General features: G+C 33.5%; 2 protein-coding genes and 2 non-coding genes across 5 annotated transcripts; 2 read left to right on the top strand and 2 right to left on the bottom strand.

Moving 5' to 3' along the window:
• The first annotated feature begins 886 nt into the window (after positions 1–886).
• Jabba (jabba) lies at positions 887–17,297 on the top strand. 2 transcript variants are annotated; one of them, XM_073086626.1, is made up of 9 exons: positions 887–1,131; positions 7,017–7,164; positions 9,329–9,480; positions 10,782–10,991; positions 13,576–13,707; positions 14,023–14,488; positions 14,734–14,773; positions 15,191–15,263; positions 15,601–17,297. In XM_073086626.1, the coding sequence occupies exons 2-8, from the start codon at positions 7,017–7,019 to the stop codon at positions 15,216–15,218; spliced, it is 1,176 nt and encodes a 391-aa protein (XP_072942727.1). In that variant the 5' UTR covers positions 887–1,131; the 3' UTR covers positions 15,219–15,263; positions 15,601–17,297. The 2 variants fall into 2 exon arrangements, with proteins under 2 accessions (XP_072942727.1, XP_072942728.1); XM_073086627.1 differs by lacking the exon at positions 887–1,131 and adding an exon at positions 5,828–5,972.
• Positions 17,298–19,355: 2,058 nt separating this feature from the next.
• On the bottom strand, positions 19,356–19,428 carry TRNAV-CAC (transfer RNA valine (anticodon CAC)). The gene has a single exon. It is a non-coding gene; the product is annotated as a tRNA-Val (tRNA).
• Positions 19,429–19,523: 95 nt separating this feature from the next.
• LOC140752363 (trimeric intracellular cation channel type 1B.1) lies at positions 19,524–26,320 on the top strand. The gene is made up of 7 exons (XM_073086634.1): positions 19,524–19,862; positions 21,756–21,912; positions 22,446–22,618; positions 23,062–23,161; positions 23,599–23,719; positions 24,949–25,111; positions 25,530–26,320. The coding sequence occupies exons 1-6, from the start codon at positions 19,742–19,744 to the stop codon at positions 25,102–25,104; spliced, it is 828 nt and encodes a 275-aa protein (XP_072942735.1). The 5' UTR covers positions 19,524–19,741; the 3' UTR covers positions 25,105–25,111; positions 25,530–26,320.
• TRNAP-CGG (transfer RNA proline (anticodon CGG)) lies at positions 20,571–20,642 on the bottom strand. The gene has a single exon. It is a non-coding gene; the product is annotated as a tRNA-Pro (tRNA).
• Positions 26,321–27,766: the final 1,446 nt, after the last annotated feature.

Below are 27,766 nucleotides of genomic sequence, written 5' to 3'. Positions count from 1 at the left end.
AGGCGACTAAAAGGGGCATCCGGGGTTACGGGTGGCAAAAGTGGGAGCTCGAACCGCCCGTATGTGTGGTCGCATACCGTCGTGCCCACCAGACGGTGTGACGAGCGTCACGCTCACCTGGGCGGAGTCCGATGGGGCAACGCGCAAAGAGGACTCCAGTTGCGTTCCTTCGGAGATCCCGGAGTACTCTAGGCAGGACTCCGAAGACGGCCACCGGGGAGGTTTTAGTGCGGTAAGAAACCCACATAACCCTGTGCCGCTCCTACGGCATAGGGTGCTTTTTTAAGGTTTCCCCCTTGTAAACAAAAAAAAACGGTGTACCCATGTAAAATCGGTATTTAAAATACATGCAGGGCGTGCAGAGATGATAGAAATAAGACAGTATGAATTTTATTACTATTCCTAAAAGCTGATATACTTTATAATTTATATGCACAGCATGTGTGACATTATAATTAAATCGTCTAGACATATTACGACGTTTAGTCTATTTTTCGACATTTTCCGTATTTCTGAAGTAACACTTGTAAATAATGCCAAAAGTCTGAAATAAATGTTTTGGACGTTACCGTTATGAGTTGTAATTATAGAAATATTAGGATTTCAGGCCTTTACAGTAACATATTATGTAAAGAGTATAGTAACCTGTATTATGTATTGAAATATTTCAAGGAATATATTTCAATAAATATTTCAAGAAATAATGGTATAATATCTCCATTCAAATTTATTTCTGTGATTGTAGCCTGGGGGTACACCAGGTTATAAATTGTTCTTCTATGAGGTTACTATACTCTTTGATTGTAGCCATAGACTAGTAATTATTGTAGCTGTGCCTGCAGCAGGCAGCTGTCAATCTGTCACTGTTACTGTCATTAGTGTCATTGTCATTATTTCTTATCACAAAATAAAATCGGCCCGGCCGTCAATCCGTCATTCATTCATTGATATTTTGTCGCCATATGATTATTTTCCGGCATTTGCCAGAGTTCCATTGCATTTCTACGTAGTTGACGTGCTTATTTAGTCCTTTGTGAGCTGAGATCGGGGTATAATAGTATATACATGTACCAGAACCGTTTATTAAGAAGTTAGTGTTGCTTTGCGTTGGACTCTCTTGCGGCTTTGGAGGTAAATAGTATTCGATATTTAAAAAAGACATGTGTGTTGATGAATCAAAAAAGAGGAAATGGTATTATTTTTATTTGTTCAGCATAAAAGATGTTGAGTTTAACAAATTGATGCCTATTCAGTAACTTTAACAATGTTAATTTAATCATTGGGTCCATAGTACAATATATTATGTGTGTTAGTGCTATCTGGTTGTTTACTTTCCCTAATTATATTTTCAACTTGCATAGAGACTTCAGATAATGTATTACTTCAAATGCAATCATGTCTAATTCTCATCATGTTTAATTAAATAATTAATTTATGATATTTGAAAATCATTCATATAAAGATAACTTGGTTCTGTATTCATGGCACTTATATTCTAGTGCAGAGCTATGAATTAGTTATTTTTATCTACATTTAACAATAAAACTTATGTAGTGGAGTGGTTACCATAATTGCCAGATGGGTTTCCAATTCAATCTCTGGCCAGACAATTTTATATAAGGTATTTTAATATCGATTTTTGGCCCAGACCGGCAAAAAAAATATATAACTGTGTATTTGTTTTTGTGCATGTCTATGGCATTTAGGATGCAAAATCCTAGTGCGGGGCGGGGCTATGAGCGTAGTAAACATTATTTATATTTAAATAAAATAAACTAAGCCATAAAATAGTAAATGATCATAAAAGAGTCATAAAGTAAAGATCATAAATAACCAAAGCATAGTTACTCGATCTTGCAGGAAAGCTTGTTATTTTGATTCCCACACTTTCTTCAGGATTGCCAATGTCATGAGTCTTTGGTCTGATCTCATTGATGGACACTTTTCATTTAGTGTTGAATCAAAATAACAGATATGAGATTTATATTTATGATATTTAATATTAATTTATTTTTCACTTCTCCTGAATATTTTCTATATTATTGTATCTCTGTAAGACCAAGCCTCTTGTTGATGATGAACTATATCTTCTATTTTCAAACATAGTCATAGATAGACCATAATCATTGGTCAAGTGAAATTTGATCAATCATTGCTTTGTAAGAATAATGGCACAACTCAAAATTCATTTTTCTGTTAAAGATACAATATAATCCCAAATATTGCCTATTATAATGTGTCCTAATACATAATTACTTATAATTGTATTTATCATTATTTTAAATAAAAAATTTTGAAACAAAACATTTTTTAATTTTGAAATGGCTCTCCTGGAAAATTACCTTTTCTACTTGTGCCATTATTCTTGCAATGCAGCTATATCTTTGAGAACTTTTTCTAAAGATATCATGTAGGGCTCTACACAATGTTTTCCTTTACAAATTAAGCAAGTGATAATTAATTGACTTTTAATAAGCTCATAACTTGGAAAAGTGTGTGCATTGAGACCTGGGATTTGTACCACAGATGCACCACTCAACCACTAAGCTATCACTGCTTCCACAGACACCATAATGTAAAATGAAACTATAAATTACTGCAGCACTCTTATCTTATATGTTAATAAAACTTGTGATTGACGATTTATAATAATATGTATGTAATATTAAAGAGTTAATATCAATAAACATACCAATACATTATTATTAATATGTGTGTAATAAATACAAGTGTTTACAGATTATAATAATAAATAACTAAAATTGCATTCTTTGCCTGTTGTGGAAACACAATATTTATAGGGCTTAAGTTACAATTTAAAACATTCTTATTGTTCCCAAAAAAATCTCAACTGTGAAACCTTCATGCATCTGCAACTTGCATCTGTGATCAACTATTTTAGAACAAATTTAAGGTCTAGGGGAGATAATCACATAATATAAGGTATATTGAAGACCATAGTCCAAATCATGGTACATTCGCTGGCTACGTAAGCCCAGTCGCCCATAGCCCGGCCTTTAGAGTACATCGTAATCGATCTACAAAATTAAGCGACATTGCACGTGGTCGGGTCTGAGATGCGTGACCGCTAATGCCTGAATTGCATGCGCGCTTCCGTATTTGAGAGATAGGGTTGACACCTTTACTTAAATAGTGTATACTAACTAACAAAAAGTTTTCAAAATGTAGTACTTTTGGAAAAAAATATTGTTTATACATTTTCCCTCTGATGACCTTTTCCTCTTGTCGTCAGCAACTCGCAAACTACATTTTTGTGATAAAGCTTTTTCCTCAACTCAGTATGATATTTTATCGTAAGCTCGTAACATAGTAGCGGTTTCAAAATATCCCATGCGAGATTACAACTATGCCGTAATTTCTTCCACCGATTTGGTCAGCGTGGGGAATACGTACGCATTAGGTAACGTACAGTACAAACGTATATTGAAGTTGAAGAGAGTCATACCTAGCGGTGGGACATAAAAAGGGTTGCAGCTATGCTTGCATACGCGTGCAGAAACTGTGGAACAAAATAATTGAATATTCCTCAAAAACAAGTTTTGCTTCTTTGATACAATTTATTATCAATCAATTACATTGTTCTCTATTATTTTTACACGTCTAACCTTGAATTTAATTTGGCGCTAATACAAAACATTTATCAAAGTTCCTGGATTTAAACTAAAAAATCCCATAAACATCAAGTTATAATGATTTATTTTGTCAAAAAACGTTTAAAGAAACATAGTAAAGAAATATATTTTTTCCTGACAGTTATTTGCTACTTAACTGACCTTTAGCAATTTAAGTTAATGGTCCTAATAACGCAGATTACATTACGACATTATTTTTTACGCAAATGTTCATGTAACGTGTATTTTACAACTAGTTTTCCCCTATATATTACCATACTCATCATAAAAATTTGAAGATTTTTTTATTGTTTTTTTTTTATCGATAACTCTATTTAACCGTCCGTTGGCAGCTATGACTTGACTTTTGAGCAACTAGTTGGTTAAGCGATTAAGTAGTGGTTAACGCAACTGTGAAAACTCTTCGGCGGTTATGTATTAAATTCTGCAGTCTGCACACATGGTGATTGGCTTTTCGAATATAATCAAACACGTAGCGCTCGGTTGCTCGAACAATAAATTGGACGCCCGAGCTACAGCGGACTACGCTATTGTTCGGTAGCTTAAGTGACAAGATGCCTAGGCAACAATAGCTTACGTGATAGTAGCCCATGGTCGATCACTTTAAAAGCTCGTCAATAGCTACCAAATAAAGTAGAAAATAATAATACCGGTTGACAAACAAAAGATAAAAAATGTCTTAACTGTTTTGTGTTAGCCTATTGATATAATGATGATGATGATTTCTTAAAAGTTACTTGACTGATTTTAAAGTTAAATATTGATGTTATTAAGTTATTATTCACCGATAAGGTGATTGGTCAATTTTAAGTTACGCATATAATAAAAAAAGGTGATCACTGAAGTGTGTGTAATGTATGTGTGCCCGTGTGTGAAAAAATATTTGTTTTTTATATAGTATCTCAGGGTAGTTACAGATGGTGCAGTACTTTATAAGTTTACTATTATTTATGTAATCGTCGTATTAATTGAAAAATAAAAAACAAACTGCTACAATAACAATTTAATTATCAACATGACGTTGTCTTAGGATGCAAGTAGCTAAACGCCACCTTAACCAATAACTTTCTGGCATAAACAAACAAATCCGATTATAATATAGCAGAGATAAGGTACGGTATATATGAATTCATTAAACAGTGCAAATAAATGTAATAATTATAATGTAGAATGTATATTACCTCAGAGCAAAGGTTCTCAATCTATATGAGTTCAAAATGAAGATATACATTGATGGTTAGCAGCATACTCATTAATAGAAAGTATGATCATTATTGAGTAGCATTTAGTTGAGAGAGTATTAAAAAATAAAAAGATAAAAACTTTTGTAAAAAAGTTCTACTTTAAGAAACTGACCTGTTAATTTAAAGTTTTCTACTGATGTGAGAAACAATGCCCTTATTTCTTACTATTACCTCACTGATTGAGGTGCATGCCTAGGGAATATCCCTAGTTATGAAAGTTTCCTTTGGCATGAAAGTGTCTTAGCAATAATCATGTTTGAAAAGTTTTGTAAGAAATTAGAGTTCAAAATGTCATTTTTTAGGTAATAACCGTCAACTTTCGAATTTTAATGAACAAACATTGGTTAATTTTAATTATTACTAACGGGTGTTATATGGCACGTCTTGTATCCGTTTTTTGCTGTTAAACATTAACATATTGCGATAATGTATTGCAAAATAATTATTGCGATAATTACTTTATAATCCATAATCATTTTAAAATTAATAATTAATTATAAATTAAAATTGAAAGCAGGATATGCAGTTAATGATGTTGGTATTTTTAGAAATAACTGCTAATCTATCTACTCGTATATATAAGAATCAATTCCTGTTCGTTAGTCTCGCTAAAACTAGAGTATCGCTGGACCAATATGGCCAATTTTAAAAGTTGAGTTAATATGAAATATATTTCATAAATAGATTCTGAGGCGGTACGAAGTTTGCCGGGCCAGCTAGTCTAACATAAACAATCAAGGTCCCATCTTTATCATACAGCTACGATTAGTTTGGGATGCAGTGCTCCACTGAATGGTATAAATTAGTTACGTTGGATATTTGTCTCTGTCGCGTCCATATCTGGGCACGATTGCACCGACCTCTGCCCTCTTCGCCTCTGTTTATATTATCTGTAAGGTATAAAGAAGTCAAAATGATATGTTTACTCCGCCCCTGCACTCATTAGCGATGTGCCTGAGTGAATATTGCAGATAACACTGCACTTGAGTTTTTATTCATACTTTACACAAATTGTGGACTGTTGATGCTATAAAATCGTTAGCGTTATTTTGTGCTTGTGGATATTTGGCGGAAGGTAAGTTTAGTTCTGAACCATCTAAATTAAACTCGTTGGTGACTATTGAGCAACTATGATGCTCTTATATGGTTTAAGACAATATGTATTCGTGTGAATTATATGAATGTACTCGACATTACTTCATTATAAGTTGACTCAACTAAATCAAAAAATGAATGTTTTTAGCAAAAGATTAATTGATTTTAATGGAATACGATAGTTTCTAACGTACAAAAACCTATTTTTTCTCGAAAAAGTTTTGTAAGTAAATAAAAATATTTAAATTTTCCATCGGTATCAAACAATTAAAAATATATTTGAAATTGATTAATTTCGTAAAATTAACTCTAGGATATGTAAGAATCGCATATATTCTATATTTAGTGACATAATAGTATTTATCGACACAATAAATAGATTTAATGGAGCTGAATAAATTACAGCCAAGCGTTCTTATCATACAAATATTCGTCTATATAGTCTAAATAAGTACATTATCATGCTTTTCTATGATATTCTACTGTATATACTTCCCTATAAATAAGGTTACGTATACATTACGAATTTAGAGTACGTTTATTGTGAAGTACGTTAATAAGGTATTCTAAACACGCTATTGACTTCACTTTGACAACCACTGGCCACACCGTCAATTTTAACGTTCATGTGGCGCACTTGTAGTTTTTTACAATGCTGTGTATTTTGACACACTCCTGATACATTTCATAATTCATTTGTTTTGTACTTCGGTATATAGATAAACTGTTGATAGGTACTTGCTTGTTACCTATTATGACAGAATTAATTTAATGTAGAGGATTAAGATATTCATTTTTGGTTTAAGTGTGTATATTGTATAGCGACAATAGGACAGTATCTTAGTATAGTCCGCGTCAAACTGCTAGTCCGCTCTGAAGTTGTTGCGAGCAGGTGTAGTCATACAATTTACTATGGCGGCGCGATTCATTTCTATATTCAGAGCGGACAAGCAGTTTTACGCGGACTATACGAGATAGTATGAAAGAGATCTTTTTTATTTATATTATTTAACATTAATTGCAGATGGAGCTGGTGTCGCTGGCGAAGGATGTGTTGCAAAACGTGGCGGAGCACGGCGCCAGCTACCGTCTCGGGCAGACCACGCTCAAGTACCTGGACCGGGCGCTGTGGACCGTCGAGAAGTGTGCTAGGTGGGCCGTGCCACCACCATGTAAGTCACTACTTCTTTTAGTGTCCGACTGATCGTATCTGGCCAAAGCCGAAGCCGATTGTTCCGTTGTCGTCACTACTTTCGGCCGAAGCTGTAAACGAAAGTTTAACAATTTCAACATTTCGAAATATTTTTGATTTCAAACACGTGAGCCCACAGTGGTGTATCCTGCGTGACAACATCTCCATCACAATCTCGCGCATCGTAATAGTTCATTCAATTTCAGTTCACTAAATGCCGAAGGTGTTTTTCGGCCGAAACTAATACTTTGGTCGGATACTTAACACCATGGATATCCAGTGTATCGTGAGCCACTGTAGTATCGGTTTAACTGCCGTAAAAAAGGTCTTCCTGTAGGAAAGGAGTCAATAAAAAAAAGTGTAAATCTTTTATTTTTGTGAGTTATCTCACTGGTTACATTATCTTTTTTGCATCGATAAGTTTGTTCCGAGTTCCCGGGGTTATTGTTTAATTTACCGCCCTTAAATCCCTCGGCGAGAAAAAAGTTCTTCGTTGCACTTACGAGTATATCAATTATAGGTTCACATATTGGTGCTTATATTGTTTTTTTTGTTTTTTTTATATAATATAGGAGTAGCAGACGAGCATACAGTCCACCTGATGGTAAGTGGCTACTGCCGCCCATGGGCATCTGTAATCAACCCCAGATAGGATTAGATACTCCCACATGAGGTCGGCCACAGATGCGCCGTTACCCCTGAGGACAAAGCTGGAACGCCTCGAAAAAGTCTATCTCCCTTACCACACCCTTCAAACCGGAACACAGCAGCGACTAACACTGATGTTATTAGGTAGAAATAGGTGTGGCGGTGGTGTCGCTGGAGTCGAACCATAAAGGGTTCTACCACCTTCCAATTGCATTCCATTGGTTTTCAAAATCTTTGATAGCACCACATCCTTTGAGTTATCGGATTGCATTTTGATTCTTTGTTTGTACCTAAGTATTATATTACCACGAATCGAATAGATACAAAGATTATATTCTTGCGTCTTTTCTATTCTATTTGTCGAAGAAAAAAACATGCTTCAATAATATGTTTTTATTCCATAATAGATATTGTTGTTAAAATGTATTTTTTTCAACTTACAAAATACTATAATAAAGATGTTTATAATTGTTTTTTACAACGATTCAATGTAAGGTCATTATGTTATTTCCCATTGTTTTTTGTTGAACCTTTCAGTTTTATAACAATTATATAAAATACATATTTTTTTATAAAATTTATTCAATGAATGGTTTATGCAAATGACAGTACAGCGAGTGACTTTTTGTCTTATTGTTTTGTTTTATTAATTAAATATGATAAAAAATAGTGAGAATATAAATTACGTGACTAATAAGTAGTTTGAAATCATATTAGGATATCTAATAAGATTGAAGTAGAAATAAGCGTTCTAGCTAGTATAGCCGGTGTAGCTAACATTGGGTTTACATATTTATGCATCGGAAGTTGATTTATTATCACAACGGAAGCGGATCTTGCATATCTCACACAGATGAGAGATCCGACTCTTTTTTATCTTTGAAGAGAAACTTTAATAGATATTTTCAAATTTTAGATAATATTTGGTATTTATCGCCAGTCTATCAGAACTAAGTAATTTACTTGTGCATTTCATTGCAATAAAGCAACTATTCTTACTCGGAATTTTGATTTAATCTCTGGTTGAGAGGGCATACAAGAAATAAGATATAATACTTAGAAAGTTTAATAAAACAATAATTAACTAATTACTTAACTTTATTTTACGGGCTTTATTTTACTTGCAAATTGTTAGTTTTTATTTTTTCTTATACAACCATCGGATTAGAGTTAAGTACTTAGGTACAAGCTTTAATGAACTTGCGATGTCAGTTTGTTAGCCTATTGGGGGATATAAAAAAGAGCAATAAATCCATATTTAAGAATTTACCCATATAAACATACTTATATTTATATTTTGGTATTTATATTTATATTATATATCTTTGTGGTTCGACTCCGGAATATCTAATCCTATCTGGGGTTGATTACAGATGTCCATGGGCGGCAGTAGCCACTTACCATCAGGTGGATTGCATGCGCGTCTGCTACTCCCATATTATATATAAAAAAAAACTTACTTCCCTTGTTTTATTGGATCATAAAAACCCTTTCAGTGGACCAAGACGAGCGTCCCCAGCCGGAGCTGGTCCGCCCCCTGCCGTGGGTGTTCTTCCTAGCGCTGCTGGTGGCTCTCCGCGTCACCAGGGAGTCCATATCGCTCATCAACCTCGTCTTGGGGAAACCGCCTTTACGGTCAGCTGATGTGGTAAGTGACAATAAAGTACATAGATTATAGGGACAATGTATTAATGCTTTGATGATATCAGAATCATTTATATTATTTTTTTGTGTGCTACATAATATTTTAAAGATGGCGTTCGTCTCTTTGAATGTATATCACGTATCTACTACTAGACTAATTTCGATTAAAAAAAATTTAAATAGATGTGGTTTATTATTTATACAACTGAGATAACAATATTTCACAGTCAAAACTGCTTACTTATGCTAGTATAATCCATTCAAGAGTTTAATTCTTATTCCACAAGTATGTGACCTAATAAATAACCTGTTTTAATATCGACTACAAAATGAGAAAATTCGCAATTAATAAGCCGTTTTTAAGTATGTGGTATACTACTGATAAGTTTCCAGATAATAAAGAGGCTCCATATAAACTATGACGTCATAATGCCTTTGAGAAAATCGTCGCCGTCGAATACTGTTCGAAATTAATTAGCTATTCAGTGACAGATTTTATGAATTTAATGAATATATGAGTTAAAATTTTTAATCCCAATGTTGCAAATACGTCATAACATTAATACAACAGTATTTTAAAGCAACAAAATGATAAAGAAAATAATCATTTGATTATTATCGAAAGGACTAACACGTTAAATTTTAATATAGAATATGTATTACTATTGACATTATAAAGGTGATAAATTACTAAGGGTAAAATCTAAATATAATAAAAATAGCCGCCAAAATGAAGCGAAAAAAATTTTTCGATCGTAAAGCACTCTCTGATGCTTCGCATCATGAGTCGTGCAATAGTAACCCCAGAACGGTTATAAATGCTATTATCGGTTACACATTAAATTAAATTATATTTTACCGTGTTCTATTTGCCACTGGTATGTTTTTAATAAAGTAGTAATTAGCACACGAGAATATGGGCCTTCGTTGGAAAATAAAATATAAAAATGCGGCTAAGCAAATAGGCACCGTATAGAAATGAATAAAAAAATCTGATTTTGTACACAATTTACATTTCAATTCAGAAATATCGGTCGTAATTCTTAGTAGATACCTACCTAAAAATAGAGCAAATGTACTTTTTTCTTCGTGTAAGCAAATATACTTACACGAATATATTATCAAATATCGTGTAAGCAAATATTTTTTGGGACCCGGGTGTAAATCCGGGTGTCCTAATAATAAAGACTTTAATACTAGAACCGCACAAAACAATCGTTAAAATCAATTCATAAGTTGCTTAACTCTAACATCGACAGGTAACCTCAAAGAATCGTTAGTTTCAATCAATTCTACCATCGGCAGGTGACCTACATCCAGGGGAAACGACGGTACCTCCGCACGTTGAAATACCAGGGCAACCGCATGATGCGCTCCCGCTCGGAGGTAGCACCACGCCAGTCTTGGTTCAGCTCGATACAAACACTCCTCGAGTTTACCATGTGCTTCCGACGCCACCCACAACACTATGGCAACAATAATACCACGAGACTTAGCAACAATGATGAGGTTTTGGTGAGTACGATTATGTTCTATGCATCGTTATTCTAGGGTAAGGGTTTTCGAAATTATGTGAGTGTATATATGTCTTATTTTTTGGCACGGCTTACAGCCTAAACAGCTTGACGGTGTCGTTGAGGTGATTCATCATCAACAACCCATTACTGTCCCACTGCTGGGCACGGGTCTCTTCTCATAATGAGAAGGATTAGGCCATAGTCCACTGCGCTGGCCAAGTGCGTGTTGGTAGACTTCACATACCTTTGAGATTTTTCCTTCACCGTTTAGCAAGTGATAATTAATTTCTAATACGCACATTACTTTGAAAAAATCAGAGGTGAGTGCCTGGGATTTGAACCTCGGACCCCTCGATCGAGAGGCCGAGTTATTTAACCGCTAGGCTATCACTGCCTTTGAGGTGATTAACTATACGTTATGCTTTTTTAAAGAAGCTAATGAGTATGCAGTCCATATGATTGTATGTGATTCTTATCTGTAATCAATTCCATATAGAAAAGGGGTCCTACTATAAGTCGATCACAGGACACTTCTGAAAACTAACATTGTCGCCATATAAGTAACTCAATATTCGTAAAAGTTCCTATATCTATGGCTAAACAAGCTGTACAAAACAAATACATTAAAATTCCCCAGCATGTAGATTTTTTCACAGTTAATTTTCTTATAAGTATATACAGGCACTGATTGACCTGGGATTCGATCTCTGGGCCACCAATGTGAGGAGCGGAACTTCAACTAAACTATCAAAGTCTTATTTAATCCGACAATTCTTTCTCATGCTAAAATAAATCTTTAATCGTTACACGAAATGGCTAACATAAGAACAAATAATAGGTTACAAGATAAAATAAGATAAAATACTCTTTATTGCACACTTACAGTTGAAATTTTACAATACACAATATACATAACAGGTGAAACAGTATGCAATAGGCGGTCTTATCGCTAAGTAGCGATCTCTTCCAGACAACCTATGCATGAAAAAGAAAAGAGAGATAAGCGAAGAAAGGAGGATAGTGTGCGTGAAGTTAGAGAAGGAATAGGTTATAAAGTACATTTACAAGCTTATTTATAAAAACTAGGAACATGTTATTATACTAGCAATGCAGGCCACCAATGGCTCCAATAATTACAGTTGTTGAGTAATATCGAGTTCTTATTGTTCAGTGGTTGGACCAGTTGTAATTACTATTGTAGGTACCAGTCACACCTGTTTCAAGTTCGTTGACTGTACTGATGTAGGTGGCCTCAAATCGGGGAAGTAATGTAAATAAACAATTACTTTTACTAAGTAATACACTTCTATGTTAAATTATAAAAATGTTGTTAAGCACGTTGTTCACAAAAAAATAATAGCATCTGTGGGACAGTGGGATCTACGACGACGAAATGAATTTATTAAATTATTATATGACAAAAAAAAATTGAAAACTGCAAAAAAATAACGTAAGTTTTATTAAGTATTTGATGACTATGCTTAATAATAATTATATTATTTTTAAAGTAATAATCCGCGAAGCGATCGCCATAAAGTTATAGATTGTCGGAAGAAGCATTTATTAATATTAAAGTTATAAACCAAAAAATACAAATAATTTACCTTCAAAGCGGATTAAAATTAATTATCTTGAAAATCATAATAAAGATTAAATATTAATGAATTTAAAGATAAACTTTAAGTTCAAATAGATAATTATATTTCGTAAAAGTATTATCGAGGCATTCCAGCTAGGTGCTCAGGGGTAGTGACGTATCTGTGGCTGACTTCAAGTAGGATCTTAATTCTATCTCTGTAATTAACCCCAGATAGAGTTGAAGGTTCCACTCGAGATCGTCCACGGATGCGTTGATTTCACTAAGGAGTGAGTAGGATAGCTATATGCGTGTCTATTCCTTACTACACCCTTCAAACTAGAACAAGGCAGCGTGACACTGCTGGGCACAGATGGGCATGGCGATAGTGCGTCCTGAGTCGAGCCACGTAGGGTTCCTCCTCACAATCTTATCAAATCTGGTGGTGATTATAGATTCGTTAGAGATCATGACCAGTTACTAACAGGTGAACTGCTTGCACGATTCTAGCATTTCTAGCTAAGATGGGACGTCTTATATTGCGGCACATATATTGCGGCATTGTCAACATAAGGGCGGTGGACAGGAAATTCGGGTCTCGAGGATACCCTCTTTGCCCGGGCAGATTCTCAGGCGGTCAAAATGCCCCATATATATATATATATATATATATATATTTATACATAATAACATAATGTTAATTAAAACATTATAATATAACTAGCTGACCCACAAACGTTGTGTTGCTATCTAAATAAAAATGTTATGGGTAAACATACCTTATCACTTAGGGGTATGAAAAATAGATAGTAGCCGATTCTCAGAACTACTGAATATGCATATAAAATTTGGTGAAAATCGGTTAAGCCGTTTATCGGTAAAACGTTGTGACACGAATTTTTTTATATAAGATGAACAAGTATCATAAATAAATCAACCCCACTGTTAAGTGGGTCGTTGCATTATCGATTGCCACTTATTAAATAAATAAAATAAACTCATCCAGGTGGTGAAACGCAACAAGCACGGTGGTCACGAGGCCAGCCCGCTGCCGGCAGCCGAGACCACGATGGAGAGACTCATCGAGAAGATCATGGTCGACCTGGACGCTGACTCCGACGAGGATTCCAGCTATACTGTGAGTGACGTCACATCTTCTAGAAGATAGGATTTTGCCTATAACATGCGATTTATATACCAATTTACGCTATATTTTTTAAAAGATAGAGTTGTTTTTATTAATAGCAATTGATGTAACTTATGAAAAATGCTACAAAATAAGAGAGCAAGAAGCGGACCAAAAGTAATCAATTCCTTTTCTTATTGTGATAAACTTTTGAACAATTAATCTGTAAATTTGAAAAAACGCAGTATGTACAATCCAGAAATCATACCACTTTACCTATCGCTTTTGACTGTTCAAATATAATTTGTCACATGTTACCCATTTCAGCTTACAACCGTCACAAGTGTCAAAAGCGACCAGTCCGGATACAACACGGAATCCGAAGACACTGCGATCCAAATGGACACGTCAACCCTAAACAGGACCATCATTGACGCAACACATGACGTCAGTGATTCACCAAGGAAAAATAACTCATTCACACCGGAAAATAACTCGTTCACACCGGAAAATAACTCGTTCACACCGGAAAATAACTCGTTCACACCGGAATATAACTCGTTCACACCGGAAAATAACTCGTTCACACCGGATTCCTCTCTAGACGGCGTACAAGATACGTCGACGCCGGAAAAAAAAATTTTTGAGGATAAAAATACGTCGAGGAATGACGAATCCAAAATTCATTCGGAAGAAAACGGAAACGCGTCGGGCAAGGACGCCTTGATAAACATCATTCGGTCCGAAAAAGCGTCGCCGCAGAAAAATCAAATACCGAGGAAACAAAAAATTGGTAATTATAGAAATATATAGAAAGGTATACTTATTTAATAAAATTCATAAATTAATATTTTAATCGCCTCTGAGTGAATCATGTTTTTATGTCCTAATATTTAAATAATTCGTATAAATTTAACTTTTGTAACTACATTTAATTTTCTTTTTGTTGATACGTATACCAAGAAAATGGTAAACTGATTTTGATTTTTTTTAATATAAATATGCTCTTTATAATAAACATGATGATATATTTTGCAGCAAATGGCAGAGCAACAACCAGTCCACAAGGCAAAGAAAGGTATTAAAAATAACTTTTTATAAATTACGTTGTCTTACTATTTCTTACTCTTATAACTTTATTAACTTCTTGGTCAGCCTTTAGTTGTTAAGATTATATTTTAACAACTAAAGTCGTTATATTTATCTTTTTAAAGTGAGTATATTTTAAATATTGATGGTGATATTTTAATTATTGTTACATACACTATATTATTATACATTATATTATTATAGTTAAGTGATAAAACTGTGTAATACCTGAGTTTACTTTAAATATTATAAATGTAAAAATTATATGGCCTCTCATTCATGAAATCAGCGGCCATATAATTTCATCAATACACTAGATTATTCTATACTAGCCAGGCTGTTAATGTAAGGGCTAATAGATAATTATATTTATTTATTAATAATAAAAAATCAAATTCATTTTCAGAATCTCAAGCGGGAAGGCGCCTTACTGATTTTACAAAATTTGTGTGGATATGCAATGGATGAAAAAACATTCAGTAAGTAAATAGAAATACATCATTTCATATAGGTATAATTTTGCTGTATTATATATACAAATGTGCTTTGCTACTCTAGATAAATAATATGGTCGCCCCATAAGTAAGTCAGCTTCCACACATTTTCACCGCAAGATCAGCTTACGCTAGAGTACGTATGGTGGTCCAACCATACTGGTTCCATATCCTTTCAAACTTCACATTATATTGCAATAATAAATAATGTAATTATTTCAGTACTTACTGAATTAAACTCTTTATTAGTAGTTGCATAAAGGGTGCTACAAGGAGTTAAAAAAGTTATTGTATATTTATATTTGCAATTTTATATTTCCAGAATCATCGTGCCGTCGCCATACTACAATAATTCACCAAAACGTTCCAGATATGGCAATTATTTAGTATATTTTCATATTTTTAATGTATTTCCTATACTAAAGATTTTCTTATTTAAATTGTTTCCTATTTACCGATTTATATGAAAATAATACGATTTTATACACTCGAAATATTATATTTATGTGAATATATTTTTACTTCTGTGTGTTGAAGAATCGACGTTATATGGTTGTAGAATAGTCACATAATATTCTTCACTGATTTTGTACTAAAGTATAATTATGTCTAAATTTAAAATAAAAATCGCGGGCACTTCTTATATGTTCTCTGAGTGCGCGAAAATAAAGAAGGGACCAGTTTGAAATACATTTTTTATTAAATCAAGTTATAAAAATATTTCAACTTATCAATGACATTTTGTATGTCCATTTGAGACCGTTCTCGAAGTGAAACTTCTTCATGCGCGCCATGAGATGGTAATTATTAGTTTTGGCGTTACCATTTACCAATAATATTTATTATTGAATTATACATAATTTATACTATTATATGTAACAATCATTTTGTGTTAATTATGGTAATTGCTTTAAGTGCCTAATTATTGAAAACAAATTGAATTTTATAAAAGTATTGATTACCTACAGAAGTTTCACTTCTTGCATATGTACACATTTTAGAAGCACAGGAATTAAACGTGAATCTTACTTTCCCAAACACTTTACTATTAATATAATATATATCTTATTTCTGTATCTTTTCTCAACTTTTCTTACTTGTATCTTTTCGCTATCTTAAAGCATTTTATTTTATTATAAATTAAGATTTATGGAATATCAGAACAAATTGTTTTTCATACATGAGATGGATTTAAACCCTTATTCATAAATGCTCAATACCTCAATATAAATTGTTTTTAATCCAAAGTTGTCCCTTTCTATGATATTTTGCATTTTAAGGGCAAAATACCAGAATACAATGCTAAAATGCTAGTATTAAGCATTAATGAATAAGATTGGATAATCATAACTTGTGAAGTAAAACCTTAGTACACAATTGTCTGGATTGCATCGCATATAGAGTTCTTGGTGAAATATACTCTATGTTGCACCTTATCGGTCCTAGGAAGTTAATATGGGTTTAATTTGGATGCGATGTGGTCTGAAAATATTGCTCCCGAAATGCATAAAAATAAAATTAAGGAGGGATTGAAAGTTTTTGATGCCGTGTAGGGTGTATCTTCTCTATTCTATGAAGGCATTGAGGGGATTTTCATGGATTATAGGGTGACCTTATCGCGCCCAGGAATGGGTTAAAGGTTTTTAATACGTTGCGGAATGAGCGGACGGGGTTCTCAACGTTCCTAGGAAGGTCTGAAGGGTTTTTGATGTGATGTGGGGTGATTATCGAATATATTTTATCGTCGTGACTATTGTGTACTAAAGTTTATATACCTATTTTAAATGATGATTTGGATGAATGTTACTATTTAACTTTAGTTATTTAAGATCTATGTTACTAATTTATGGATTTAACATATCTACTGCGAGTTGAGTCGTCGATAACTGGATAAGAATATCTGTAATGAATGAGATTAAATATATTTTTATATGGCTTGGTAATGAGGTTATATGTATAAATAAAAATTAAATAGATTTTTCAAAGCTGTTACATGAATAAATAAAATTGAAATGTTAACCTGTAATTTCATAATAACTACCACCTTCTTGGGTCAAATACAATATGTGCGTTACATAGGTTAGCTATAGTTTTAGCTTCATAAAGGGGTGCTACGAAATTGTGACGTAATGTGTCAGGTGTAGCGCGTAGGGCGGCATTGTTTTTTCGTATTTTTGCCGTCCTACATTTGAATATTTTCCCCTATTTTAAAGGGACAGCAATGAGTCCGAAACAAACCGAATAAATATAAAAGTAACCTCCTGTTTAAAGAAATGTCTTTTCGTGTCTGGAAATCGGCGAATCCGAATGACGATGAGTTACATCATTTTTTAAGAAAATTTATTCTTAATAAATTCCACGTTCCTCAGGTTATAATCCCGTCCAAATCGGTGTGGTACTTATTAAGATTAGCCTTTAAAGGCAAACAGATTTTATCACGCGCTTTCGATGTTGTAGTTATTTTGAAATTATAGACTATATTTTAATCGTTCGTAAATACCGTTGTCATGGCTATAACTTTTTATGTGTAAAAAGAAGTCATAAAAATAACGTACATGTTGAATTGTAGCGCCTATTATTAATAGTCAACTTATCTAATGTTTTACCCATCAACAAAAATCACTTCATGCTTTGGTAGATCGGGTGGGTGAAATTTAGATAGATTCAATATTAATAACTGACGTAAGAGAGCCCTTGTTTAGAGTGATTTATTGCAAGCTTAACTATTAAATGATATATTTTGTAATTTTCATATGCAAGTTATAACTGTACCCAAATCAAATAAACGAGGCTAATCCCAATTTTATAATATATATTTATGTTAGTTAAAGGTTGACAATTGAGCAAAATATTAAATAAAAAGGCTTTTGAGCGGGACCACACACAAGTGGTAGATTTTCTTCTTTGTTTTCCGAGGCGCAAATTTATAGTTATTAATTAAAATATATAAATTAATCTTCGACCAACAATACCAATTTATATTGTTGATCGAAGGAATTAATATAAATATGCATACATTTAGTTTTTGAGTATAATCGAATGTATCTCGGGATTAATTGTAATTAAAAATAGGATGATCAAATGATATGAGACCAAAGTTACGACGTCGTTAGTGAAATATTTAACCCATTTTTTTATTGAGAACGGAAAGTTCAGTATAATTTTGTGTCGATTTTTTTTACATCATTTTATCAATTTGTGTAAATAAGAAGAAAATAAAAATAGAGCTGTCACTAAGCATATTTGTAAATAGTGAAAAATATAAGTTTTAGAATTTTACACTATCGTAAAATTAAAATGTCTTGTGGCATTTTTTATAATATAGAAGTAGCAATTGAGCTTTTTATCCATCTGATGATAAATCACCATTGTCGTCCATGAACAACTGTAATCAGCCACAAATAACAAGTTCCTACCTGAGTTCGGCTACAGATCCGCTGCTACTCCTAAGAACTAAGATGGAACGCGTCATAATATAAGTGCGTAAATTCTAAAGGGAAATAGGCTAAAAGATAAAGTTTAACATGTGCATTCAATAAGTGATTATATTACTTTTTAGCGTTTCGTAACAAGGTGCGAAAAAGTAGCTTGTGAAACTGCAACTCTATTCTATAATATAAACCTCGCTACAGTGTGTTTTGTAGTTATAGATAACTGTTAAGATAAGGGGAATATTGTGTACTTTTTTAATATGTATGACTAAAATATTTTCCAAAGTTTTGGCTGTGTATCTACTAAACAAGACTGATAAGAAATTCATTGAAATTGTTCCTAATGCTTTCCTCGAAATCCCTATTGTAGTTTTTAATAAATAATTTTTGGTATCTGTTATTTTTAATGTAATGTTGCGAATATATTTATAATAAACAATAGTTTTGTTTTATTTCCTGTTAATCCATAGTTATTTTTGCCAGGATATCAGTAATAAGTATTTAATAAGCTGTATGAACAATAACAATAATTTGGTTACGTTACAACTAAAAAAAAAAATATTTTGGTTAATAGTTAAAATCTAAAAAAAATATGTCGAATGTTTGAAAAATTATAAGAATGATAATATTAAAAAAGTAAAAAAACTGTTTCCGCCCGGGATCGAACCGGGGACCTTGTGCGTGTGAAGCACACGTGATAACCGCTACACTACGGAAACCGATGACTGTCGTGTTCAAAAGGAGGATAACTATAATAGTAACTGAGCAAAAATGAAAAACGATAAGTGACGTACATAAATCTACAATCAGTTGGTCACGGCGGGACACTGGGCGTCTAGAACGCCTCGTCGCTTCAGACCAAAATAATCAAAAAAGCGAGTGGAGTAGCTCGCTCCGACCCTCCACGGACAGTCTCGCGGCAACTTCGCCCGCGGCCGGTCGCGGACACGCGCTATCGTGTCACACTATTGTCGGTGTTAAGTTGTACAAAAATCTCTCTAAAATACGTGAGCTTCACAAAAAACGATCACCATGGATCCCGAAGCCTTTTTGGACCTGGCCAACCAGGTTATAAAACTGAAAATGTATCCCTATTTCGATGTAGCGCATTCCTTGCTATGCGCACTTGCGGTCAGAGAAGATTTAGGGGCTGGTAAGGACCATTATGTGTGTTTTAAATGTTCCCCGCCAATTTCCACCCACTGACACGCTTCCGCATCCTGCTACTATTGTCTAAATTTGTAATTTATTGCCCGAAATCAATGTACTAAAATAAAGACACCAATCGGGTTTATAAATAGCTTTGTTCCCTGCATCAACTCAAACAGCTCCTAATGTCTAAACCTGACAATGTGGTGCGGTGTAATTATGTCTATTGAATTAAATATTCTATACAAATAATATAATGATTATAGTCACAATGGGCTAATATTTATTATTATGAATATAATAAATAAGGTAGTGCTAGCGGTGAATTGTGTCGTGTATATTCTTTATCTCTACATTGATAATAACTCGTTTTAGCGAAGCTCGTTACAGTACTCTATCGTGAAATTTTTCGCTACAAGGTACCGATAGAGTTTCAACAATTTGATGTAGAGGTTATGTTTTATATCAATCAAGGTTGGTTTAGATATGAACCAGTTCGAATCAATCTGCGAGATGGTTACGACACCTACAAAGTAATGACGAAAGAAAAGTATAATTTCAGATAGATGGCGCAATTGCGAAGGGAAAACTGTTTATCGTTTAGGAAAAAATCGGTACATAATAAATTTTGTGGTAAAAATATTTCAAAATAGGTATCAAAGATACAAATATTTAAATAATAAAACTGAATAGGACAAAACAATTAACATTTGGGCTCGTCCGGGATTTGAACCCGGGACCTCTCGCACCCGAAGCGAGAATCATACCCCTAGACCAACGAGCCACACTTACGACATTTGAAATTATGTATGTGGCACTACAATATCTCACCAGGATACAAAATGACTTTTCTTTTCAAAAATTAAATAAAAATATATTTTCCAATAAATTATCATAGCAACGCCTATATAAAAATAATAAATATATTGACATTTTTATTATTTTCCAGTAAAACCATCAATGATGAAATAAAAGTATAATCTGGTAATAATTTCATGGAAGTTAGTTACATAGCGAAAAAAATCAAAGTCTAAGTTAGTTACAGATGCCCATAGACAGCAGTCATTACGAGCTTAACATTATCTACATATATGCGTGCTCGTAACATTAATAACTATATATAAAATAAAAAAAATCCGCAGAATGGTTTGTATCACTTTTAGGTGTCATTTAGGAACATTAGTAATTAAATTAAAATTGACATTACTTTATTAATGATAATGGCCCACTATTAACTCATAGAAAAAACTAACTGCGTCAAATAAATCATTCTTTTATTTTATTTAAGGCTGTGTAAATATAATATGAGAATACTAGTTCATAAGTTCCTTAGCAATAAGGTCCTATAATTGTTGTTGTAAAAATTAATTCATATTCATTTCTTAGCCACTTAGGTTAGCTCGAAAGGTATAGGATTGAAGCTACGACTACGAGCTAAAGATTGCGACAGGTGTCGCTATAGAATTTTCATAGGACACCACTCTGTTTTTGTAATATAGGAGTAGCAGACGAGCATGCAGTCCACCTGATCGTAAGTGGCCACTACCACCCATGGACATCTGTAATCAAACCTAGATAGGATTAGATTCCTACCTGAGGTCGGCCACAGATGCGCCGCTACCCTTGAGGACCAAGCTGAAAGGCCTCAAAAAAGTATATATCCCTAACCACAACCCTCAAACCAGTACAGAACATAGCAACGCTTATTAACACTGCTGTTATTAGCTAGAAATAGGTGTGGTAATGGTGCCGCCGCAGCCGAACCACAAAGGGTTCCACCACCTTTAAATCTTAATTAGCTTAGCTTCGATCGCTCACCTCGTTCAGTGGCGCCCTAAGGGAAATGACATCTAAACAGGGAAAATATTCTTTAAAAATACTTTTTCATTTTCAACAGGTGCGCAGGCGTTCTCACGTAAGCACCCTCTATCATGCTGGCTGTCCACGATGCTGGTGATCTTCGCTGGCGGGATGGTGGCTAACGGACTCCTCGGTGAGCCCATGCTAGCGCCGTTGAAGAACACACCCCAACTCATCATTGGAACTATCACTTGGTGGGTATACATCATTAAATAATACGATGTTTTTTCGTAATAACTTGCATATAGGTATAGTCCGCGTAAAACTGCTAGTCCGCTCTGAATATAGAAATGAACCGCGTCGCTATAGTAAATTGTAGGACTACACCTGCTCGCAACAACTTCAGAGTACTTATATATTTATTGAAAATGTGTTCCACGATCCCTCTCGATTACGTATTTTAGCGAAATAGATGTATTTTAACAACTAAATTTGAGGGCAATACTGCATGTTGCAAATTTTAATAGTTTAGTACACATAAGGTATTTGAAGACTTAAAAAGATACTAGTTATTAAATAGAAACACCAACGAGCGTGCAGTTCACCTGATAGTAAAATGTCATTTCTATCCATGTATATTGTACATTAACTTGGTATTGGCGTCGTATCTGAGAACGACCACATAATATGCCTTTCTACTTTGAACATACGAGTAGGTTCGAAGGACTAAATTAATCTTTGTTAATGTAAATCACATACCTATCGTGCATTAATATTTTATTTCTAGGTACGTGGTCTTCTACACGCCATTCGACGTGGGGTATAAAGTGGCTAAGTTCTTGCCAGTCAAGGTGGTCGCATCTGCTATGAAGGAAATATACCGTGCGAAGAAGGTATACGATGGAGTCACTCACGCCGCCAAACTGTATCCTAACGCGTATATTATTATGGTTATTATCGGTAAGTTTACATCAAAATAAGTACTTACCAAACGTCCTGATTATTTGCTGATTGAATTGAAAATAATAATTTGTCTAATGCATAGATACTTATAGTTTAATAGTCCGTAAGAAGTGTATAAATAGGTACTATAAGTGCTATTCAATATGGTAGAGACGTGGTAGAGCCACTCATGTTTAATCGACTTTAAAACAAATTAATCATTGATTCTATGAAGGATTCATTTTTGGGTACAGTGTATTGTTTATTTTATAATTAAACATTGTATTTCGTTTACTTTGTATTGTCGCCATTGTTTCATTCAAAGTAGAACAATAACCCTGAAAATTTTATAGCCATCTGTGCTCGCGTATTAGGTATAAGACCATAATTTGCGTCACCTGAACCGATGGCCTACCATTGATCCGATTAAAGATGCCTTACCAATTTATTGAAATTTTCAGGCACACTTAAAGGCAATGGCGCTGGATTCACCAAGTTGATAGAGAGGCTCATCCGCGGCGCCTGGACACCAACTGCCATGGAGACTATGCAGCCTAGCTTGTAAGTCTGCATAAGTCTTTTAACATGCCATTACCGACTAAGAATTAAGAGCAATATGGAGAGCTTGCGGGTATTAGACTTGCATCACAATAATTTCGTTTGCTATTATTCAAGTATTGCGAATGAATACACAAATAAATGACAATGACCTGTAGTGATAAATGCAGGCAAGGTCAGGTTACTGGCTGTTACTCTTATAACATATTAACTGCTCTTTAGCAAACATTCCCCAAAACTGACCATGATCTACAGTCTAAAGCTGAAGTACCACCATGATGCTCTAATGGAGATTGATGGACAATCTATCTCTATAAAATACTCACAAGAGCGTGCCTGGAATTTAGACTCTGTCTATTGATACTTTGTACATCTATTACTTTGTATTCGTCTTGGCCTTCAGTTAGTTCTCTTATTAACTAATAATTTATGGATTCCAGCTACACGAAAGCGTCGCTAGTGGCGTCCGTGATCTTCGTGTTGGACAAGAAGACCGACCTCATCTCTGCGCCGCACGCACTTGTGTACTTCGGCATCGTCATATTCTTCGTTTACTTTAAGGTACACCTTATTTTTTACTCCTTCGGACCCGTTTTTAGAACTCTATTAATAATTTACTAGTAAGGTCACACTAGTAAGTTTACACTACATGCCCATGATTTGGAGTAATCATCCTGAAAATTATAAGAGGTTGAATAATTATAATGAAACGTTTATTGGTGCCACTTCAGAAGCCATGTCTTAGATTGCTAAAATTGTAAGGTTATTCCACAGACAATCTTTTGCTTACCGCTCTATTTATTTTTGTAGGTGATAAAAATCTAAATGAGAGGAGAAAACTAGTGGTATGTTTGAGGGGTATGACAAAATTAGCAAAACGAAATATATCATTCGTGCTATTTGCCACTTTTAAAAAATAAAAACTCAGCAAATAAATTTAAAAATTTCGATGATGAAAGCAAGTCCTAAAAGATTCGATGTACTTCTAGTTTCTTATATAACTTAATTATCACTTTAATCTTCGTCCTGATAAAGATCCTATCTAATTTGATTTGATGGCGTCAATACAGTTATCAAAATTAATCGTATTGATTTATCGATAAAAAATATAATGTTTTTATCACTAGGTAATTTACACAGTCTTTATATCCGTCTAGCTACCACGTATGTTACCGAATAGAACCATATTGTACTTACCAGTCGTAAGTCTAACAATTTGTACATTAAAACAGAAATTATCTTTGTCAAATGGTCTAGGAATAGACTGGGAATTTACCTGAGGAGATTTTTTATATTAATTATACGATAAATGAAACACATCTAAATTAAGTGGCAGCCTGCCGTCATCTGCAACCAATTACAAATCGAACAGAGTCTTATCTAAAGCTAACTTTTCGAATTAGTTATACAGGGTGAATTTTTCAAACGGGCCTTCAGGGCCAAATCCGAAACTATAAGTATTAGCGAAAAATGCTGAAAGGAGTTACGAGGCCGATTTTGATAAAAAATAAAACTGCATCATTTTTAAAATGACTTTTTCCCTAGCCGGGAATCGAACGAGTTCATTTTGAAAAAAAAAATACATCCGCTATATTATTCCACTATCTGATAGTGTTGATTAGAAGAATCAAATTCTGGGAAGTAATTTTATGTGACAAATTAAAGGAAAAGGAAAATTTTGAAGAAAATACATATTTTTCCATACATTGCCACTTTTATTCCTGTGTTCAAGTGCTATATTCAAATGCCCAGACCTTTAGCGATGCTTTAATAAACGTATTGTCCAACAGCTGTCTTCAATCCTGCTGGGCATCCACGATCCCTTCGTGCCATTCGAGAACCTGTTCTGCGCACTCTTCATGGGCGGCATCTGGGACTCGCTGGCCAAGCTGCTGGGCAAGGGACAGCCCAAGGAAGAAACCAAAGATGCCAAGAAGACTAATTAGAATTGACGTAAGATTATTTTTTTATACTACTCGTATATCTAAGTAAAATGTTCTGTGACGGGCCTTTAAGCATAAACATGCCGAAATGGGTTTAGTAGAACCTTTACAACGATGTATAGCAATACCCTGCCACACTGCTGGGCTGCTGGTCTCTGGTCTGGGCTCCTCTCAGAGTGACGTCATTGTCCTAAACTTTAAGACATAGTACACCACGATGGCCACGATGGATGCGATTTTTTTGATGCAGCAGTAGTTTACGTGGACAATTACAAAGTAAAATATAATTTTCGAAATTGTTTGTTCAAGTGTTCTTGCGAAACGTTTCCATATTCATGCCTTTTAATGTGTCTTGATTCTCTGTTTTTATATCAATTTGTTGGCTTCTATATTATGTCAGTAAAACCAAATTATTATTTCATTTGCAGGTCGCAATCGCAATCATTGTATCGCTGCGTATTCAACTGACACCGACAATATCGAATGCGACGTTTACTTTTAATTTAAGATCATGTAGATGATAAAAAATATGAAAAAACGTAAAAAAATAGCAAAAGCTTTTAAATCTTAAAAAAATGGCACAACGACCAAAGTATTGATTTCATTATATAAGTTTGACTAGTCATAATGTTTTACTATTTCATAAGACGGTGAATGATTTCCTTTTATTTACGTTTAGACGTAGAGTGTTACCGATTTAAGTATTTTGCCAAAATATATGTAATTGTTATTATATCCTTTACCAATTTTGACTTGTGAATAAAATCACCAAAAAATAAAAATAATGTTGATGTTACCAGTGAATTACTGAATGGGTATTGTTGTATTCTTATTGAATTTTATAGAATAAGGTTTGTCTTTCAATTTCCGGTAGGATTTTCCGAAGTGTGTAGAAAAAATAATCGAGCATTGTAATTATTAATTATTTTTAAGTTAATCCGAAACGAATTACGAATATCACGACTTCCTCTTTATGACACCAAATAAAATTGATTATCTATGCAAATTTGAATAAAATCCTATTTAATCTGTGCACATGAAACATCTGGCTGAATTGCATGGGTGCAAGCAGTGATGACCACATGTTTCGTGAAAAATAAAATGATTAAAAAATAATTATTTATAAACTCCAGGTCTAAAATGCAATTTAATTTAAAATAAAATCTTTATTAAAATGTTGATTGATAATAATAGGAAGCAATAAATTGTTTTTATTTAATTTCATGTATTTTATTTATTCATCATTCGATTTCGTCCTACTAAATTGCAGATATTCTACCTATCAACTGTTTCCATAATACTATACAAAATCTAGGATATCTGAATAATGTTTCTAACTACATAATTGTAGTCATTCATAGTTATTATTTATAGTAGTATATAATATTATATGTAGTATAATAGTTTTGTTATATTATAATTAATATAACAAAACTAGTATTAACACTCATATAAAATTTATTCACAAAATATATTCCTAAAAATCTCGGAATAGTCAATAGTAACGTAGGTATAATTTATTGTCCACAAATTGTAGAGTGCAGTTTTTAGATTGAGGATTTACTAATTCAACAATATTTTTATTGTTCTGAAAATTAATAGATACTTTCCTGTCTACACCACGTATCGGAATTATTGCAAAAAATATTTACGACGACTAGGCAATTGTTCAGTACTTACGAGTATATTTAAGTTAAGTATTAACATTAAGGTAATAACCTAATTTCTAAGTACGACTTATTATTAAAATTACGATAAAATTACGATATGTACAGAAAACACTAGCATGAAGGTAATTCTTACACATTAAGTACTATAAAGGTGAAAATTAGGCGTGATAAATATAGTTTAAAAAACACGCTTTTATGTTAAAATCAACTAAAAAGCAAAAAAATAATCTTCAATCTAGGAATCAATTAAGGAACAGTAAATAGTATAATTGTGGAAAAAGTGTGGGGTGCTCCATTTATCAGGTTCGAAAAGCGCGAAAAATAGTAACTTGCGATGAACTTTCTCACAGGCGCTTTAACAATTTCGCCTCAAAAATCGTTAATCCTGAGAATGTTGATAAGGACAATGGTACAAAATTATTAAAATCGTGTATTGTCATCGGTTTTTGATAATTCTTCAAAATTTTGAATTAAACTGAACGTTCAAAGTAGATAGAAATCGGGTTCAAAGATTCCATTCTGTTACGTACATACATACATACAACCCAAGCTAATAAAAGTGTGTTAATAATAAAAATCAACTTTAAACTGAGTTATTATTTATGCTCATTCTCAAATTGTCTACATTTATTAGGCCATAACCGATAGATATTTATCGATATAAGATAGGGAACTTGCATCTAAGATTATGTACTTACACGAATATGCTATTATATTATTTTACATACACCGTTAGGGCCTATCTACACTTTGATCTAAATTTATCAAATTACTCCGAACAATATAAAATAACGAATCGGTAAGAACACACAAATTTTGCATCCGTAAAGAGATTGCAGTATTATATAAACAAGATTCTATCGATACGTTGGTTTCAAACATCGATAGCTTTAGGTGCATCTAGTAATTATATGTGAAAAGATTTTTTCCTATTAAACTAAGTATACATACATACTTATACATAGAATACAATAGAAATTGTTGAACACTGAAAC

Source organism: Epargyreus clarus, unplaced genomic scaffold, assembly GCF_041222505.1.
Source record: "Epargyreus clarus isolate Ecla_fem2 unplaced genomic scaffold, WU_Ecla_fem_2.2 ptg000024l, whole genome shotgun sequence".
In the NCBI taxonomy this organism is placed as follows: domain Eukaryota; kingdom Metazoa; phylum Arthropoda; class Insecta; order Lepidoptera; family Hesperiidae; genus Epargyreus; species Epargyreus clarus.
Note: the sequence above shows the minus strand (reverse complement) of the source record. Positions and strands in the feature narration are given on the sequence as shown.